The 21,225-nt window shown below is 52.8% G+C and overlaps 1 protein-coding gene across 1 annotated transcript in view; it reads right to left on the bottom strand.

The window, feature by feature from the left end:
• The window catches only part of SH3BP5 (SH3 domain binding protein 5), a 75,228-nt gene that overhangs the window by 3,383 nt on the left and 50,620 nt on the right, over positions 1 to 21,225 (bottom strand). The window contains exons 5-8 of the mRNA XM_024747513.1: positions 10,254 to 10,418; positions 3,373 to 3,503; positions 1,248 to 1,290; positions 355 to 574 (exon numbers count right to left, since the gene is read on the bottom strand). Of these exons, the coding sequence (XP_024603281.1) occupies positions 355 to 574; positions 1,248 to 1,290; positions 3,373 to 3,503; positions 10,254 to 10,418 (559 nt within the window). The remainder of the gene's footprint in view (positions 1 to 354; positions 575 to 1,247; positions 1,291 to 3,372; positions 3,504 to 10,253; positions 10,419 to 21,225) is intronic.

The following is a 21,225-nucleotide window of genomic DNA, read 5'->3' as shown; positions in this document are numbered from 1 at the left end:
GGACGACAGGGACCTTCATGTGCCCCCCGCTTTACAGGGGAAGAAACAGACAGGAGTTACACCCTAGCCCATGTCATGTACTAGTCATAGTGGGAAGGTCAGGACTTGAATCAAATCTGATTCCCAAGTCCCTATTCCAGATGACTCTTCTTCCCTGCGGGACTTCTCAGAGCCTTCAGTGCCCTAACATGTACTTGGAATGTCAGGAGTGAAAGTGTAACATTTCCCAAACATATCTAACCACAGAAGCCTGACTCAGGATGCTCAGTAGCATCTTGGTGAACACAGTGTCCCACCAATGGGGGAGGCCCCAGGAAGCAGGTCGCACTAGCTGCACATGTGCCCCTGACTCACCAGAAACAGCGTCAGGCTCGGGCTTGCGCCCCGACAGGTCCTCGGCAGCCGGGCTGCCCCCCTCGGCCCCGACACCGCACCCACGGGGCCCCATGGCGCTGGAGCGCCGCCGCTCGTGGATCTCATCGGAAATCGTCTCCAGGTTCCTCAAGGCCGTCTTGTACTCGCCCTTCGCCAGGGCCAGCTTGGCCTGCAGTTCGTCCACCGTCTTCTTCAGCTGCTGCTCGGGAGAACGGGAGGCTCTGTGAGTGAGGCCACCCCCGCCGGCCTGGCGATGCTCTTGAGTGACAGGTTCAAACATTTGCGCCCATCACTCTACCCTCAAGACACGACTGGGGCCCTGATCCCCTTCCACAGCTCTCCACGCAGCAGATATGAGAGCAGCCACCACTCCGCAACTCCCAGCCAGGTGACAACTTGAGCTCTATACCCAGGAGCAACCACTGGGAATAAGCCCATCAGGGAAGCAGCAGTGGGAGTCAAGTTCCCACAGAAGTCCCACACTCCAGCCATCTGATTCGGGAGCTGTGGTCCTCACACTTGAGGTGCATCAGGACCCCCTGGAGGGTGTGTTAAAACCCAGATGGCTGGGCCCCGCCTGCAGAGCCTCTGTTCAGTCGGTCTGGGGCGGGACTGGCAATCTGCACTGCCAGCAAGCTCCCGGGCCCTGCTGAGAACCACTAACCGAGTACAATATGGAAAGCGACCGAAGCAGATTCAGAGGGCGGCAGAGAGCACTAAGGACGCGGCAAGACCACTCTGAAGGCTGAAGACTTGGTCAAGAATGTGTCCCCCTCACTGGCAGCCATGGGGCCATTTGAAAGCCCACTACAGAAAGGGGGCTTTGAGGGCAGAAAACTCCGATCTGCTTCAAAGCCAAAGGCCACACGTACCTCAAGCTGCATGTAGTACTTCGCCTTGAGTTCAAAGTAAGGCCTGTAGAAGACAGGAAGGAAACCTATAAGAGCACAATAGCAGTGCCCCCAAACACTCCACGGGGTGTCCAGGGGGCAGTGGCTGCAGCTGGCCAGGCCATCCTCCAGCATTTACTCAGCTCTGAGGAGCCATGAGATAAGGGGGTGCTCCCAGCTCCTGGGCCTGACGGATACAGACACTCCCCCAGGGCCAAGCTGCCAGAAGGCCTATCTCAAGACACGGGAAACCCACACATAGGCACACGTATCCCAGGGGCCCAAACCCTGGCTCACTGTCCTCTCTGGGGGGGCTGTTCAAGGCCACATAGGGCGTGCCCAGCAGCTAAGGTGGCCCAACCTCCTCTCCTAGGGATGCCTAGCGGATGAGGCTGAGAAGAAGCTGCCTCAACACACACCGGCTCTGCCGAGCTCATCCAGGGAAGGGAGAGGCACCACAGGGACAGGGGCTCAGGTCGGCCTCTTGGATTCTGTGCTGGACTAGGGGGACCGGACAGCGTTCTGACCCAGCCAGGTCACGGGCAAGAGAGAGGACAAGAAAGGCCAACATTCTACGGGTTGTGGGTTCTGGGTCAGCGGGAAGACGCTGGCTCTTTCAGGAACTCGGGTGTCTGAGCACGAGGAGTTGACAATACTTTATTCTTGAGCCCTTCACCCTCCATGAGCTCGGGGTCTGTCTCTGGCTGTGGGGTCTAGGCCATTCCAGGTCCTATGTCTTTGCTTGGAGGCCCAGCAACTGTGAGTGAAGCTGGGGTTAGTCCCCAAGATCACTGTCATATGACAACATATAGGAGTGGTAGTGAGAAAAGCGGAAGAAAACCTCCATTGAAACCAGTCTTCCCAACACTGTAAATCAACTATACTTGAATAAAAAACATATACATTAAAAAAAAAAATTCCTTTGGGCCCATCTGTGTGTGTCAGTAATAAGATGAACTGTGCTTTCAGTGCTGTTTTATGGCCTACCTTTATTACATATAAATATTATGAACATATTTATATACTAATGAAGACAGAATCTATGTCATTATTTTAACTGCTCTAAACTATTCCAGTGTTTGGAAGTGTCAAGAGTTATTTAACCAAAGACTATACTGTTGGACAAATTAACTGTTCCTAGTGTTTGGTATTATTATAACAGGGAAGACTCCATGTTGGATCTGTTTCTTTGACTTTAACCTTTGCTTTTCATTGCTTTTGTTATTATAATCACACATAATGGCCTGCCTCAGGGAACCCTGCCCCTCTGCCTGAATGTTAAACTAATGGGCCTTTGTTCAGCTCACAGGGAGACAATCTGACCCTGCCCACCTGAGAATGGCGGCAGAAAAGAAGAAATTAACACAACCCCTCCCTGATGCTGGCCAAGCCAGGCACAACTAATGGCCTTTTTACTTTACTTCCTCACTTCCTCCCCCTCTCTGTTCTATAAAAGAAACTGGCATCCAGACCCCAAAAAGATGGTTTTGGGGGACACCAGTCCTCCATCTTCTCAGTCTGCCGGCTTTCCGAATAAAGTCATATTCCTTGCCTCAACACCTCATCTCCTGATTTATTGGCCTGTCGTGTGTTAAGCAGAGTGAGCTTGGACTTGGTAACATTATAAGAAACTTTTGAAATAAATATCCTGAGAGAGAGAGAGAGAGAGAGAGAGAGAGAGAGAGAGAGGGAGAGAGGGAGGGAGGGAGGGAGGAAGGAAAGGAGGAAGGAAGGGAGGAAGGAAGAAAGAAAAGAAACCAGTCTTGCTCCACTTCATCAGCTCTTGGTCTACAAGGATGTGTATTATGTACCTAGTTCACCCCATTGTGCTGACAAGGTCATGAGGGACAGGGCCTCATCCACACCATCAGCCACAGAGCCAAGCGCACGCCCTGAGTTTCCCAAAGCCCAGCCCCAGCCCACGGGCCAGCTAATGGTTTACTCTTGAAATTCCTCTTCCTGTGCTCCCAGGTCGGAGCAGCCCCACCCCTGGGGGGTTACAGGTAGCCTGGGCAGGGGGCTCTGGTGGGGCAGGCCACAGAAAAGGTTGAGAAGATGAGGAAGAGGAAACGAGCAGCAGTCCAGGGACCCACTCGCCCAGGCTCACTTGGACTTGTTGATAGCTCGCTTGAGTTTCTTCTCCAGCTGCCGCATGCGGCCCATGGCCGCATTGTACCTGGCTGCCGTCTCCTTGTGCACCAGCTCGCTCCTCGTCTTGGTCTGCTCCGCCTCCATGACCTTCAAATGACAGCAGAGGTCAGCCCAGCCAAACCCAGAATGGTCCCTTGTTGGGGTATTACTTATGTAATTAAAAAAAACTAGGAATTTGGGATTCCCATATACACACTACTATATATAATGTAGATAAACAAAGACCTACTGTAGAGCACAGGGAACTAAACTCAATATCTTGTAATAACCTATAAGGGAAAAGAATATGAAAAGAATATATATGTATATATATAAAACTGAATCACTGTGCTGTACACCTGAAACTATCACAACATTGTAAATCAACTATACTTCAATAAAATGTTTTTAAAATAAATGAAAAAAAATTATTTGAGGAAATTAGTGGGCAGACTAAGATTAAATGAACTTCCAAAGAGAACAGGATTATTTTTCCCTTTTCATCTATTCTGGAAAAATCACATCAGATCAGATGAAATAGATCGGCTGAGGCAATGAGCAGGAAAGAAGAGAAGGAAAAACAAAAAATCAGAGGGAAAAAAAAACATTCTCTGATTTAGTTGACGTCCACTTCCTCTGAGTAGCCACTGTGGGTACCTCCTGTTCTCACCTAGGGTCAGGGACTGAGGGGCAGGCAGGCGGTACCAGTGGGAACTCAGACGTCAGGGACCTGGGAGCCCTACAAAGCCAGGTATGTGCGCGTCAGGACGGCAAGGCAATGGTGACCTCAGCTGTTTGGCCCCTTCCCAAATATCCTGAGTTAGCTGGTGGACAAGAATCCAGGATCCAGAGGGTCAAACTGAACAGATTTTGGGGTTTACAAAAATTTGTGACCAGGTGACCAGTCAGTGTTCTGGTGGGAGATTCTGGTTTTAAAAATGAGTTCAAGGGGGCTTCCCTGGTGGCACAGTGGTTGAGAGTCCGCCTGCCGATGCAGGGGACGTGGGTTTGTGCCCCGGTCCGGGAGGATCCCACATGCCACAGAGCAGCTGGGCCCGTGAGCCATGGCCGCTGAGCCTGCGCGTCCGGAGCCTGTGCTCCGCAATGGGAGAGGCCCACGTACCGTAAAAAAAAAAAAAATGAGTTCAAAACCTAACAATCAAGGGCCCTCCATGGCAGCTCAAAGGCACATTCCTAGAAACAGGGACAGTGTTGGTTCTCTCCCCCATCACCTAAAAAGCATCAGAACAAGGCCAGCTGGGAGGAGAGATGATGCAGGAGATAAACAGCAGTTTAGGCCACATCAGCGGCTCACAACTTCCTTCTCATCTTTTACTTACAACTCACCCAAGTGTTATGGGATGAACTGGAAAAGCAGCAGTGAGGTGGGGCGAGAGGGCTGTGCTTTATTTTACCCAAAGAGCAGCAGGGAGGAGACCCAGCAGGACAGTTGCAGAAGGACACCACCCAGGAGGAAGCCAGCGGTCCATCACCCCCTCCAGGCAACAGCCACAGTCAGCCTGGGGAAGTTTACTTATGCACTTATATTAAGGGGTTTTTTTAAGTGTCAGGAAAAATTCTGAAAGACTTCGATATGAGCATAAAACGACTGGGTGCCCTGTCCTGTCTGGGTGTCCTGCCCCCTTCCAGGTTATCTCTGCCTTTCGTTGTTTTGGAGCTATTTTATGACCCTGTAAGTCGAGGAAAACTGATAGTAATATAAATGATTCTTACCCCTAGAAATGAAGATTGTGTCCAGTAGAGATGCATTTGATTATTGATTGCCCTGTAAATATTGACCAATTCTGTATCTTGTAAATTCATTTCAGCATTCCTAAACCTCTGTATGAGTGTGTTTTTTGAATTCTCCTTTGAAAGAGCTGTAACATCTTAGTAGTTCCATCCTTAATGAGTTAAATAAAATCTTTGACAGGAGAACACTTTATACTTATCAGAGTTCACCCTTTACCTTCTTTAAAATGTGTATCTTTTAACAATGTTTTTTTTGTTGTTTTCAACAATGGTTTTAATGCTTGAGATACTTTTAAAAACAGAATTAAAACAAAGAGAATGGAAATAGGGAAGTGAGACAAGCTGGCATGTGGTGACAGGCTTGCTAAAATGACCTCTCAATCAAGACCAAGGGGCTCCGGAGAACCCTTCCCCTTGGCTTCTAACACCAAAGATGTCACAGTGACATAAAATGCACTCGAAACCTCCCCAGCTTGGTCACTTAGGGAAACGGTAGTAACTGTTCAGTCTTGTCTTAAATCTTAATCTTTAAGGATTCACTGGTGTAACCTTTATGAACACACAAAACCCAAGCATATCAGACAGATGAAGGCAACCTATTGTGATCTGTTCCACTGCAAGAGGATTCAGTGCAGGGTTCACCTTTAAGGACCAGTCTGAAAGCATTTTAAATAGGCGATCTACAAAAGCTCTGATCTGAGGCTACAATACAGAGCATTCCCTGCAAGAAGCAGGGCTCTCACCGACTGCACACAGGCCCTTGTTCTTCCTTGGCCCTTCGTCTGCAAAACTCTTCCTAAAATTAAACACTCTGAAGGCTCCGAGCACTTGGCAACATTGCCGGCGCAGAGTGAGGCAGCAGCAAGGACGCCGTCCCGATTCACCCCCACCAGTCCATCTACCATCCCCCGTCCCAACCCCCCGACCCCACGTGCACATAACCCCCTGCTCTCGCAGGAGAGTCTCCACTCCGCTTCCCGCCTCTAGGGAGAAAGTCCCCAAGCAGGTCACCTTGGTTACGTCTCCTAGGTAACCAAGCAGCCCCTGAAACATGGAACCAGCTGTGAACTGTGTGCCCAGGGGTGGGAAAGGAATGTGCGGATAAGGGCGGATGCTGGGAAGGTGGAAGCCACAAATGGAAGCACAACGCAGATGTCCCTGCAGACCTCAAGGTGGCCAGACGCACGTGCAACCCAGCCCTGGGGCGCCAGCGCCCAGACCTCCGCGAAGGCTGGGCTGACAGATAACTGGCCTGGACTCTGGGCCCCTGAACCCCCGATCAGCACCACGCTCTTCAGTTTACCACCAGCATATTCAACTCAGAGCTGCGTACTCTGATTAAGCACCTACTGTGTGCACAGAGCACACTGGAGACCAAACCCGGACCGCCAGCCTCACGGGGCAGACGCCCAGCAGCACCGCGCTACTCAGGCAGCTGGGATCCAGGCTGTCAGGGCCACCGGGCCCAGGGGCGTGGGTGGGGGCCGGCAGCAAAGGCTGCGCTGGGGGGCTCGGTGCAGGGTGCTGGGGGAAAGGGCGTGGGCTGGGGGTGCTTAGCAGAGCCACCCGTCCACCCTCCGCGGGCAGCGCTCAGCTTCCCGCCTCCTTCCCCAGAGCTGGCAGGCTCCCGGAGGAATCACTATCTGGGCACCAACAGCCCTGGGACCCTCTTCCCCAGGGGGACCATGTCCCGGGGCTGACCCACGGGCTCTGTGCTAACCTCTGGGTGCACTGGCCTCTGTGGATTCTAACGACTAAGAAGGCAGCATCCCTGGGGTTCCCAAAACCCACAGACACACGCTCCTACCCCGCCCCCCGGGCCGGCTCCAAACGCCCAAGGACTGACCACCCGCTGCTGCCCAATGGGAGGCTTTGAGGCCCCAGGCGTGAGGCCTGAGTGACCAGAACAGCCGCAGCACCATGGCCCAGGCAGGCAGCAGGTAGCGGGCCCTGGAAAAAGCATGTGGGGAGGCCACCGCTGGTGCTCGGGACCCTGAGAAGCCACAGGCCTCCCCCTGGGTCAGCAGAATAGACAGAATGGGGCCCAGCAGTGCTGACGGGCCCCCTCCCGGGAGCCGCAGGGCAGCCCAGGCCCTCTGCTCACAGCAACACCCAGAAGATGCTCAAACAGATACTTCCTACAGGGACACCAACGGGCACTGCCAGCCAGGCTGGGTCCCCTGCCGGCAGAATGAGCTCAACCGACCAGGAGACGTCCAGCCAGCCCGGCTCCTCTGTCTCACATTCAGCTCTCCCAACCTCGAGGCCATCCACCCTCATGCCCAACATCCCGGAGCTAAGAGCAGGGTCCTCCGTTCCCGAGAAGGGGGCTTCACGGTCTCCTCAGATCCTCAGCCCATTCAGGCTGATTTCTGATTCGTCCTGCAGCCCTGGGTACACAGGGCCAAGGAGGTAGCTTCCCAGGGCCTTGGGGGACAGGTGGTACATGCCCACCAGCACAGAAAAGCTGGCCATGTGCATCCCAGGGCTCAGATCCACGCCCCCAGGGCCTTCCTCTCCAGGAGCTGCTGGTCCCTGACAGTTCATGCCTCCCCACACCTCCTCCCTAGAAGGGCTGCTCCGCGGCCAAACTGGGTGAAGCTGGAGGGGCCTCAGCTGCCTAAAGCCCAAGTGGGAGCAGCAGGGACGCCACGTCCCCAGTAAGGCCACTCAAGTGCGTCACGGCTTCCAAAGCCCTGCTGATCCCAGCTCTGAGTGCAGAACTGTTCCTCTGTCCCTGCCCAGGGCACTGCACGTGGCCTAACAAGAGAGACCCCGGGGCTCCAGCGTGGCTCCAAGTGGAGCTGCCCATTGTCACCATAAGTCTGAAGGAATAGAAGGGACACACGGATGGCCTCAGGTAAGGAATTTGGGGACCCCAGGATCCTTCCACTGTGCCTGGGGTGGAGGTCACACAGCCCAAAGCACTGCCACTTCCTCAAGACAGCCTGGACCTTTCTGAGCTCTGCATCTTTCTCTAGACTCTTATGTGGCAGTTTCTTCAGGAGAAGAGGGTGAGATGACGCTCCCTTCTCCTGAAGAAACAGGCTTCCTGGAGGATCTAGAAGTCAGCCAAGGCCGGGGACATATTCCAGGCCGTTCGCTGTCTTCGTCCAGCAGCACTCAGGAAGCCGAGCGTGCCGGGGCCATGCATACTCAGTCAGAGCGCGGCTCACAGCAAAGCCACACGTGAGCGCCTGTACCATCCGTCACAACCCTGGAGTGTGCCCCCTCCAGGCTGGATTTCTCAGTGACACAGGGACATGGTCGAGGACAGCTCTGCCAAGGGCTCTGTCTCTTGCTGGTGTCAGTTTCCAATTCTCCTTCTCCCTCATCAGGTCAAGGAGCAGCATCTGAGGCCCATAAAACTGGGGAGGAATCTAGGGAAGAGGAACAGCAGCCCCAGGGTGGAAATCCTGGCCTGTGACCCAGAAAATCTGCTCATCCGCAGGGGTTACACCCCCATGACCAAGAAACCTTCAGTGACCTCAGTGAGAGCACACATCAGATGACCCTCCCTGGGACCTCAGGGGCCCCATGCGACGTCAGGAGGCGTAGGGCCGTTTGGTACAGCCCCACAAGTTGCACACTGCACAACCCCAAGAAGCGCCATTCCCAAAGACTGGTGTGAATGGTGCTTCCGGAGTCATGGGATGTGGAGGTCTTGAGGACACCTCTCCCGGACTGCCACTCACCATCCACTTATGGTCCCAGGACTTAAAGAGTAGAAGGAAAAAAAAAAAAAGCAGAAACCCATTTTGTTCTTTTTTAAAGGACAGATTAAGTGATTTCTGAATGATTCTGACTAGCTTGATTTGGGTCTTGTTTGGGGTGGACGAAGGGCAGGAAAGAAAGGCAGGCCTTCCGCTAATTTCTTGCAAGGAGCTACTCTAATTTTTATATTTTTTCTTGTCCTTTTCATTCTGTCAGGCTGTGGCTTGTAAATTTCCAAGATTTCCAACCTCCCCTTTGGCGTTTCCCCAGTGGACCCAGGAAAGCTGCGTTTGGCTCTCCCAACATCGTGTTCACTAGGTGGCAGGAGGCCCCAGGCCACACAAGCCCGGCTGGGAGCCCGGGGTTCAGGGGAGGTGCTACAGAGTCGACCCACATTTGACACCAAGTCTAAGCCGTTTGTGTGTCAGGCATTCCATTTAAGGAACCACAAGGCCATCTTTAATTATCAGGTCCCCCAGGACTTGAGCCACCGTGGCAGGTGACATTGAAAAGGTTCTCTTTCAGCCCCGCAGGCGGCCTCTCAGGGAATCCAGACTAGCTCCCACCCTCTACATCACCCTTCATCCAAGGCCTCACCCACCTCCCCAAAGCAAACCAGCTGGAGGAGGGGAGGAAAGAGGTGACAAGTCCAGCTATACCCACCACTTCTGATTCTCAGCAATATGGCCAGAGGGCAGATCGTGGGAGCTGGTAAAGGGCCAAACAATGATGGCACCAAACCTAGGAGTCAAAGCCCACTTCCTGTGCATACACTGGTTCCCCAGACCCCAGCCCAGCCCGAAGGCCGGCCTGCGCACCCCCTGTATTCTGGCCTCATCTGCCATGGCCCCCGTTTCTCACCAACTGGCACCCACCCCCGAGTCCAGGCTCAGCAAGGTCTTCCACCCCAGGCTCCAAACCCAGTCAGTCCCCTGGGACTCAGAGGGAGGGGACTCTGGAGAACGATCGGGTCCCTCGGGAAAGCCCCATCCACAGTCAGGACCGTCAGGGGTGATCTGAACCAGACAAACCTCAAACGACAGGGAAGGGGCAGGTACACCTGTCACCGGGTGACTGTCATCGCGGAGTACGGCTCAGTCCCAGGCCCGCAGAGACCCCATGGAGATGACCACCTGTGACGCACAACATGCCTGGGGGTCTGTTTCCTCTGCTCGGGGAAACCAGCGGGAAGTCTGGGTCTGACGGGCACCTGCACCCCGAGCCCGCAGGAACCCAAGGCGGACGCAAGCCCAGCCCCTCTCCCCAACCCACGCCCACACGCAGACGCATGCCCCGCCCCTGCCCACAGGCAGGCTCAAGGCAGAGGCGCGCACCCAGGCGTAAGCCCAGCCTGGCCCTGGTTCCACGGACACGTTCCGCTGAGACTCATACCCTCTGGGTGGCGTGGTTCAGCATCTCCTGCCAGGCCGAGTCAAACTGCCGCTTGTCATCCTCCAGCAGCCGCTGCTCGGCCAGGGAGATGGTCTCCTTGGCGGCGCGGAGCACCTCGGTGGCCCTCTGGAAGTCCTGCGTGGCTCTCTGAGCTTCCAGCTGCGCCTGCGCGAGAGAGAAACCTCATGAGGCCTCGGACACAGCAGGGGCTCCTGCTGGCTCATCACACCCTCCAGAAGGTGGGCGTCCCGAGGGCCTGGACGAGTCCTGTCCTTCTCTGCCTGGGCAGCCTGGAACAGGCCGGGCACCTGCAGGTCTGTGTAGATGCTGGATGGGGGAGTGGAGGGTCTTCACAGCCCGGGACCCAACATACCAGATAAACACGCAGGCTCTGGGTCAGAGTTAGAGGCAGCGAACTGGCCCATCCGTGCTGGGTACAGTGTCAACCGTGGCCCTTCACAGAGATGATCTCATTTGCTAATGAGGCCAAGGGTATCAGTGTCTCCAGCAGCACCCCTGCCCAGACACATGGTTCAGCTCACAGCACGTGAGAATCAGAAAAGCCCCGGAGATTACTGTCCAACAGCGTCATTCTGAGTGGGAACCGTGGCTTCCACAGGCCAGGGCCGTCCCTGAGCTCACGCGGCTGGACCAGACTCCAGCCGCTCCGAGGCCCTGCCTCCCCGTGCGGTGACCCTGCGGGACAGGCCCCCACTCAAATCACACGCGCCGACACCTGCGATGGGTTGGGGGAAGGCCCTGATCGTCACGATGCTGTCCCTGCTTTCAGGGAACTTCAAGTGGGAGAATCAACAGAAGCGGCAGCAGAGCCCCGTTGGCCTGGACTATCGGGAACATGAAACGTCACTGATCCAAACTGAGTGTAAAACACCCCACATTTTAAAGTCTTAGAACAAAAAGAGAATAGCGATCTCCTTTATAATGACCATGTTGATTACATGATGAAATGACAATATTTTGTACCTAAGGAGTTAAAATGTATTATTTAAAACTAATTCCACCTGCTGCTTTTAAATCTTTTACTGGGACTAGAAAATTGTAAGTCACATAGTTGACTCGCATTCTGTTGTTTTCATGCAGTAGAAACGCGTCCCCCAGGAGTGGGCCATGAGGTTGCACCAGAAATTTGCAGCAAATCCTTGTCACTGCTCTCAGCAGGCCCACCTTGAACTCCCTGCCAGGGTTCAGGCAAGCCGCTGCCAGATGCTGGCCTGCTGCAGCCTCCCACTCACCCCTGGCTAACCGGATCCCTCAGTCAGTTGCATAAACTGGGGCACACCCCCGAGGCAGTCCCTGGGACCCAGGAGGTGGGTGGAACATCTGGGCCCACACCCATTCCCAGAGTGAGTCTCACGTGACTGAGAGGAAGTCTTCAGATACCACAGGCCAAGGACACTTTTCAAAGGCAGTTGAGAGGAACAAAATCAGACTTCGAGCCCATCAGCCCCCAGGGTGAGGGACAGCTGTGTGACCCCTCGGTGCCCCCTCCATCTTTTTGATCCTGTAACTGCGGGTCACACCCGACCCGACCCTCAGGCAACAACTACCTGGTCAGGGAGCCAAACTGGGGAGGGAGTGGACATTCAGAAGTACCAGAGGGAGGGGACACGAAGGAGGAATTTCTTCCCATGGAGGGAATCCAGGACGGCTTCTTAAATGAGGATGATCCCGAACTGAGGGCTGGAGATGGGGGTGATCTGAAAATGCGGGTCGGTGGGGGGCCTGGAGGAAGCAGAGTTATGAAACAGTGTCTGCAGGAGGCTTGACAAAGGCTCCCATCAAGGTTTCAAAAGGGAGTCAAGGGCTTCCCTGGTGGCACGGATTCGTGCCCCGGTCCAGGAAGATCCCACATGCTGCGGAGCAGCTGGGCCCGTGAGCCATGGCCGCTGAGCCTGCGCGTCTGGAGCCTGTGCTCCTCAACGGGAGAGGCCGCAATGGTGAGAGGCCCGCGTACTGCAAAAAAAAAAAAAAAAAATAGGAGTCAAGAACAGAGGCTGTGAATGAATGCCAGGCTAAAGCTTCCACCGGGGGATCTGCCTGCTGCAGACCCACTGTGTGGCCCTGGGACCACACAGGTGTGCCTAAGGAAAACAGTGGGGACCAGGGGCCACCCTCTAGGACACACCACTGAGAAGACAGCACCACCTGCTGTCAGCAGCACACTCACTGCTCCAGAGCCCGAGCTCCAGGTCCACCGCGCTTCTCCAGTGTGAGGACAGCCCTCGGGGGCCCTCCACCTGCCCAGACGTGCTGGAGGGCACCTGGCACTAAGAAGCCGTCCCATGCTGAACCACAGACCACCTAGAGGCTTCAAACCAGGACCATCAGACCATAACTAACCCCACAGGATTCTAACATTTTCTAAGAAGGGATCTGTGTTTAAGGAAATTTTAGTATTTCAATTCAGCCACGTCTCCCTGCTTGAGTAATGAAGCTTTTCTTTCTTCAGACAAGCCAAAAACAGATGCCCTCATGGGAACCTTCTGAAATGTGGCTGCCGTGACCCAGGTCCAGCCCCTCCTGACCGGCTGCAGTGCATCTGCTGTGTTCCAAATAAGGGAACCGGATTCCTACAAAGAGGGAAAAGAGGATGCCCATCTGAAGTGCCCTGTAGAACATGCTCTCTTTTGAGTCCCTGGGGAGTTTCTGAAGTTTCCTCAAGGCTCTGTCCCTCTTGTGGTATCAGAAATGTGCTTTCCTTGTCATATTGTGGATCCTGCTAATATGAGGGTTTGGTATACATTTAACCCAGATGGCATCTCTCCATCACTTATCCCCTCACTCATTCATTCATTCAAGTAAGTGCTGGACACGTGTTCTGTACTCACTGTCTATTCACTGCATCTTTCTCGGAAATAGAGCCCCCATGTCTCCAGGTGAGGCGATGTCCCAGCTAAAACCTACTTCCCAGCTGTCACTAACTTTTAGCTAATGAGATGTAAATAGATATTGAGTGAGGCTTGTACCCCTGTTACTAACCTTGTTGCTAACTTTTAGCTAGTACTCCTCTTACTAACCTTTAGCTAACGAGATATAAATAGATACTGAGCGAGCCTTTCAGGAGAGCTCCTTTGTCTTTCCATCTGTGATATTAATATGACAGCTGGTGCTTCAGCAGCCTTTTTGGATCATGAGGCAACTCTCTTAAGGATGAAGGAACAGTCAATTAGGTCCCTGCCCTGAACTGACTTTTTACATGACAGAGAAAATAAAGTCTCATATTCAAGCCAGTGTTATTTGGGGGTTTTCTGTTATGTTCGGCCAAATCTAAACCTAAATGATAACACATCTTCCCCTCCACACAGCTGGGCTATTCTGTAAACATGATAGATGTGACTATAGCAGCCGCATAGACTGGTCAGATCTCCCTCAACTCCTTTCAGGCTGCTCAGAGCCTATTTTATAACTGTTAAGCCCAAGGAAACAACTTTGGGGCTTCCTAAAGAACCCCAAAGCACATGGCCTGTTTGTAAGGCATTTCATAAAACATTTTCTAAACCCACACACACAAGGAAGGACCAGGCGGGTGCACACAATGTGGGGAAGGGAGCATGCCATCGCCCGCCCCCAGCAGGACACGAGCCGCTGGACATTGATGAGGCATCTCCTGGGCGCTGAGTTCTGGGGAGGAGGGGTTCACACCAACATAAAGGGTTCCAACTCAGTCGGGTAAACAGACACATTCATTACAAACTGCAATTCAAGACAGACAGTGACAAGTGACCAGTGTAAAGCACATGGGAATGTTGGAAAGAGAGAGTGATTAGTCCAAGGTTTCTTAGGGAAGAGTTCTCGAAGCAGAGGGTGTCAGGCACCAGGCACCATGGAGCACAGGAGGCATCCAAGAGCTCACACCCATGTCTAACCGAGGAGGCTTAACTCAGAGACTACTTCCCACCCTCCTAACAGGAACACGTGACCTCAAAAATCAGAAGACAACTTAGAGTCCAAGAAAAGAGCAGGCTGTATCTGGCTCTCACCATCATATGAAAGATGATACCTAGAAATCTTTAACCCAGCCAACTAGGTTTTACCTTCAAACTCCAACAAAGGACCCAGGCCCTGGTATTAATACATTATCTGAATAAGGGCCCTACACTCCCGGGCTCCCCAAGTGCACACACGGCCCAGCGGGGCTCACGCACGGCAGAGAAACCCAGTTAGCAAACCAGAGAGCTGAGGCCTGCCCGACACAGCGCTGAGGAGATGTTAGCAGAACCAGGCTGGCGCTGTACAATGCAACACAGGAAAAAGGTAAAATATCTTTATGACTCGTGAACACTAATGGCTTTCACGGAAACAGCGCTATGGGGAGAGTGTTAAAAGGCTGCTTGTGAATGGATTTGATAAGTGGGTTCCCACGGTGTCATCAACAAAAGGGGAGAGGGTGGAGAGGCCGGCCACTGTCGAGGCCACGGCCATGGCCTTCACTCCACTCCACGCCAGCCCACCATGAGCCTCAGGAAGGAACAAAAGCGCCCAGATGTTTGCGCTGGTTGCAACAGAGGTAGAAGGTGGAAGGAGGTTTGCAGGCCATCCAGTTCAACCCTCATATTTCAAAGGAGGGCCCAGAGAAGCAAGGCCACTTGTTAAATATCACACAGCTACTTGGTAGCTGGCCAGAGCCAGGAAACCAGAGCCCCCAACCCTTGGTGGGGCTATTTCTGCTCTACAAGGTGCCTGCAACCTGGGTAACGTTGCCAATGACATGATCGTGGGGCAAGTGGACAGTCTACCCATAAATAATACACAGCCAGAGGAGCTGTTGAGGGACCAAAGACCAGATAGCGGCGCAAACTGTGCAGGACTGCGCCCCTACCTGGGATTCACACCAGCCAGTGAGCTGTAGAAACTGAAAAAGAGTAGGGGTCGTGTCACTCGGCTGCCCAAAGCCATGCTCTAGCTAAGGGTAGCTCCAGATCACGCAGAAAGCCTGCAAGACAAGACTAACCCAGTACCTGACTCCTAACAAACCCTAAGTGTGGATTTAGATGATTACAAAGAAAATCATAGCAGCTACTGTTGGAGCATTTATTCTGAGTATAATACATAATAAGGTGTTCTGGGACACATCTCATTTAGATCTCATAATTACCCTGTGAGGTCCTCCAAGTGTCATCCCTACTTTATAAAGGAGACCAAGGTCAGAAAGGTTAAAGAAGTTGCCCAAGGTTACACAGATAGCAAGGGTGGGTCCAGATTAAAACCCTGACCCAGTGCCTCCCTGCTAAGCTTCTACCAAGTACCACCCACTGGGCTACACACTTCTGACCAAGAGGTGCTGGTCAAGCAAGCCTCTCACTGCTGTGGCCTCTCCCGTTGCGGAGCACAGGCCCCGGACGCGCAGGCTCAGCGGCCACGGCTCACGGGCCCAGCCGCTCCGCGGCATGTGGGATATTCCCGGACCGGGGCACGAACCCGCGTACCCTGCATCGGCAGGTGGACTCTCAACCACTGCGCCACCAGAGAAGCCCCTTTTTTTTTCTTATTTGTTTGTTTATTTATATTTATTTATTTTTGGCTGAGTTGGGTCTTTGTTGCTGCATGCAGGGTTTTTCTAGTTGCAGCGCGTGGGGGCTGCTCTTCGTTGCGGTGCGCAGGCTTCTCATTGCGGTGGCTTCTCTTGTTGCAGAGCACGGGCTCTAGGTACGCGGGCTTCACGGGCCCAGTAGTTGTGGCTCGTGGGTTCTACAGCGTAGGCTCTACAGCATACAGTAGTTGTGGCGCACAGGCTTAGTTGCTCCGCAGCATGTGGGATCTTCCCAGACCAGGGCTCGAACCCATGTCTCCTGCATTGGCAGGAGGATTCTTAACCACTGTGCCACCAGGGAAGCCCAAGCGAGGTCCCTCTTACTTCTCTTCCCTAATCACAGGGTCACGCTGGCCACTGCTAAATAGATGGGGACGGGTAGGGGGTTTGCAGGGAGAAAAGATGTCAGCCACCAAGGAGACCACCTTTCCCTTCCACAGAGCGCGAGTGAGGGGGGTAAGGGATGTGGGATCCCCGGTGTAAGAGCTGAGCGCTTTCCCAGTCAGGAGTCGGGGAGCAGATGGTGGGGTCTATAGAGGCTGATGCTGAAAGCTCTCTACGCGTGACCTCTCCTGCACCCCGACCCTGTTCCCTCACCTGCTCTTGGTAACAACTCGGACCCCACTCCCAGGGGAGCCTGGGGCGGTCACAATTTCTCTTCTATCAAAACCACATTCCCATTCAGGTCAGGGGCCTCTGGATGGCTTTCCCTATTCGCTATGAACGCCTTTAGCACTTGAAACCCAAAGGGATTCTCTGGGTTTACTTAGGAACCAATGGGCTCCATCTGCACCCACCTCCCAGTGCTCGATGGGAACAATCACGGATCAACAAGAGGCTTCCGGAAACCTCGGGACACCTGGGCGTGAAATGAACATAGGGTGCCCCACTGCCTCCTAAAGAGGATCAGAAAGTCACCAGCCTGGGGAGCACAGAGGCCGTCCAGAATGTGAGGGCAGCAACGGCCCTTCGGTGCCATGGGCCTCAGAGCACCACAGGGAGGCCCGCCTTCTATATGGCCCGAGTACTCTGGCTGGGATGACCCCACCCCACAGGAGAGCAGGACGAGGTCAAGGTGCCTGCTGCACTGGACATCCGCTGGGGGGAAGCCCCTGTCCTTGCCTGTTTAAAAAAAAAGATACAATTTTGTCCTTGCCCCTTTACAGTGACTGTTGCATGTGCCGCTGGGAGAATCCATCCCCCAGCTAGAAGCTCATGAAGAAAAGCCACAGATGCCTCTCTGAGCCATCTCAGGAAGATCAAAGATCCCCAGCAAGGGAGGGATATCAGGATGAACATCAAAGTGGGCGGGAGACGGGACATGTGTTCTCAGTTTCACTCAAGCTCTCGTTGTCCGCCAGTGTTCTGAGCAATCCCAGGGATGGGAAGTTGCCAGAGTCTGAGACTTTCAATTCTGAAAACTTCCTCCTTCCACACCCTTTCAAGCCTGTCTGAGGTTAATGGAAGAATGGCCAGAGATGGGCATCCGCCACCTTGACCCTGAGGATGTTCCGGACACAAACATTTTAATCAGAAGCATCTTCTGGAGAGAATGCCAAGAAGTCCATTTAGTTCCTTGATTATTTTTCATATCCAGTGTTCCTAATTATTTCATTTTTATTTAGTCAAAATTATTTTCATTAGGATCAGTTCTTTTCAATTTCAAATCAATTTGAGTCGCTGAGTAGTTTCATCCACAAACTTTACTCATTATACAGCCTATGCCATGGAGTTTTCCGTTATTTCTGTCAAACTCAATTTTCCTGGACCAATTTTTGCAGATCTAGAAATGTGTTGAACATACGGGACATCAATCAATTTTTAATCAGTCCCAAATGTTACCATGTACAGTTTGTTACCATGTACAGTTTGTTACCATGTACAGTTTGAGCTGTTATCAGCTAATATTAAACTGTATAATATAAAACATATTAAACAATATATATTACAAATTATATGAAAGATCCATGGTGCGTATTTCTCATTAGGGAAATACGAGGAAGCCGTGAGCAGTCTTAAGAGACATCATACAGGGCCTGCAGCTGGTTTAGTGGAAGGCTCATCAATAAATCAGAATGTCAAGAGTCCCAAGGGATGAGAAAACATCAAGGTCAAATAGTTTTGCTCTGTCCTGGGGTTAAAGATGAGCTGTTTAAAAACAAAAATTAAAAAGCTTTTATCTGCTTCAAAATAATACAGAAGTGAGAGCTGGGGTGGTCAGGGTGTAGGAAGGTAAAGACAAAACAAGACTGGCCAGTGGGTTAGTGATTACAGAAGCTGTGTGAAGGGTATATAGGGCTCCACTACACTACTTTGTATATATGTGAAATTTCCAATAATAAAAAGTAAAGAAAAAAATGATTCTCATTTGCAATTACCTACTTACTATTCTCTAGATCTGCAGTGTCTTATGCAGGAGCCACTGGCCACAGGTGGCTGTTTACATTTAATTACAATGAAATAAATTAGGTTTTCAGTTACTTGGTTGCACCAGTCATATTTCAAGGGCTCAGGAGTCACATGTGACTGGTGGTCCCACACTGGACAGTGCAGACACAGAACATTTCCAGCATCACAGGAAGTTCTACTGGACAGGCTGGCCTAGACACTGGCCAACAACGAATGAAGGCTGGTGGAAGGTCTCAGCTACCATCCACAACCTCTGGTTTGTGTTCATCAAAACAGCATCTTCATGCTCATCGTTGCTAATTATTAGAGAAATGCAAATCAAAACTACAAGGAGGCACCACCTCACGCCAATCAGAATGGCCATCATCAAAAACTCTACAAACAACAAACTCTGGAGCGGGTATGGAGAAAAGAGAACCCTCCTACACTGTCGGTGGGAATAAAAACTGGTGCAGCCATTATGGAGAACAGTATGGAGGTTCCTCAAAAAACTAAAAATAGAGGTACCATATGACCCGGCAATCCCACTACTGGGCATATACCCAGAGAAAACCGTAATTCAAAAAGACACTTGCACCCCTGTGTTTATTGCAGCACTGTTTGCAATAGCCAAGACATGGAACAACCTAAATGCCCATCGACAGAGGAATGGATAAAGAAGATGTGGTACATATATTCAATGGAATACTACTCAGCCATCAAAAAGAATGAAATAATGCCATTTGCAGCAATGTGAATGGACCTGGAGATTATCATATCAAGTGAAGTAAGTCAGAAAGAGAAAGACAAATACCATGTGATATCACTTATATGTGGAATCTAAAATACGACACAAATAAACTTACTTACAAAACAGAAACAGACTCACTGACAGAGGACAGACTTGTGGTTGCCTAGGGGGAGGAGGGTGGGGGAGGGATGGATTGGGAGTTTGGGGTTAGCAGATGCAAACTATTACATGTACAATGGATAAACAACAAGGTCCTACTGTATAGCACAGGGAAGTATATTCAATATCCTGTGATAAACCATAATGGAAAAGAGCATGAAAAAGAATGTATACGTATGTGTAACTGAATCATTTTGCTGTAGAGCAGAAATTAACAACGCTGTAAATCAGCTATCCTTCAATAAAATAAAAAAAAATTTTTAAAGCAGCATTTTTGTTCCTGCTCTTTTTTATAAATAATCATACAGTTAAAAACCTGCCATAAAGGAACCCTGAAGGCACACTGTGGTGAGACCCTGGGTGCGGGGAAGGCCCAGCCACTCAATAGGGTGCTATGACCCAGTTTCTGGCAGGACAATTCCCACTTCCCCTGGTCATCCAGGGCCCCAGAGTGACCAGGGCTGGGTGTGACTCAGGGGTTTCGGTTGGGGGCTTTGGGGAGGTTCATCTGGGATGGAGCCCACCTTGCTTGTCTCCTGTGTGAGCCATCAGCCTGCACCTGACCTCTGGGCCCAGCACGCACGTCCACACCACACCCGGGGGCTTCCCGCTTCACTCACCTGCCGCTTGTCCCTCGGCCTCAGGTGGGCACCATATGCCTCCCTACAGACGGTCCCCGGTCCAGCCAAGAGCCGCTGGCAGGAGGGAGGGCATGGGGCTCTTAGCCCAAGTCAGCAGGTCAGGGCTGGCCAGCCGCTGCCGTCTCTGACCTTCACACTCGGCTCCCCCTGCACGATCACTGTGGCTCACCCAGCCTGCCAGCCACACGTGGCGGGGTCTCCGGGAACGGCACATCCCACGCGGGCCCCCAAACCAAATGCTTGCTGCCGCAGCTGGGACCCAACAGATGCCGAGCCTCTCTCTGCGCCCCCCACCCCAGCCAGAAAAGTGCCTCCACATCCACCCCCTGGGCTCCCGCTTGCTCCCATGCTCACGTGGCTGGGCTCCAAGCTGGCACGAGTCGGTCCAGGGCAAGCCTGAGGCAGGGGACGGTGCCCAAGGCCAAGGCCCTCGTGACCCAGCAGCACGCGGGAGCTACCACCACGCCCAGACCCCTGGCCCACGGAGGTCGAATCACAAAGTATTTGGGCTCGAGGAGACAGAAACAACGGAGACCAACCGTTTTGTTTTACAGAAGCGAAATCAAGAGCCTAAGAAGTAAACTGGCCTGCTCAAAGGGCCAAGTCACATACCACCTCTAACTTCCTCAAATACGTGCTCACTTGGCGAGCCTCTCTGCTGTGGAGGGCTCCCCAGACTCAGCAGGGCTGTACCTTCCTCCCCACAAATCCTCCCCTTTATTTCTATCTCTGCCTTGTCCCCAAACTGCCCCCACCCCACCCCCCACCCCCAGGTCATTCCCAGGACACAAGAAGCACAGGATCTCCAAGTCTCGGAGTCAGAAAGACACACGCACCCGTCAGGGAAGCTTCCCTGGAAAAGAGCGCAGACCCCGGGCACAACAGGGTCCCCGACCATGGCCCGAGGTTTTGAGGGAGGGGAGGGGGCTGCTTTGCGTGGGCAGAGCCCCGGGCTCTGTAATTATGCCTCATGACGGCCCTTCACAGCTCATGAGCAGCTGCTGGCTTCCCATGGGGAAGAGGGAGCGTGGGAGACGAGAGGTGGATGAAGAATCGGGATGCCAGGATGAGTAACGGCACCTCCCTCCGCTCAGCCACAGCCAGAGTCTCGCACCCGAAGACAGCAGCTGCCTTGGCAGAGCTCTGTCCCTGCTCTCACCTACTACTCCTCTCCTTTCTCTCCGGCGGGGAGCCAGGTGGCTGGCTGGCCCTCAGCCCGTTCTGCCTCTGTGGGCACAGCCCTCCCTCTACCTGGGGATTGTGAGGGAGCTGCCAACATCTCCAGGGCCTGCTCTCCAGAAGGCAGGCCCACCGGGACCACGGGGACAAACACGCCCCTTGCAGCTCTCCAATCCCAGGGCCCCCGGTTCTAAACACACCATAGTGCTGACGAAAGAAACCTTCCCCTGCCCTGCACAGAACTGGCATTGATCGCCTGGCACAGCTGGGCCGCTGTGAGGCACCGTCCTGCGTCCAAAGAAC

Source organism: Neophocaena asiaeorientalis, unplaced genomic scaffold (assembly GCF_003031525.2).
Source record: "Neophocaena asiaeorientalis asiaeorientalis breed wild unplaced genomic scaffold, Neophocaena_asiaeorientalis_V1.1 scaffold33, whole genome shotgun sequence".
NCBI lineage: Eukaryota > Metazoa > Chordata > Mammalia > Artiodactyla > Phocoenidae > Neophocaena > Neophocaena asiaeorientalis.
Note: the sequence above shows the minus strand (reverse complement) of the source record. Positions and strands in the feature narration are given on the sequence as shown.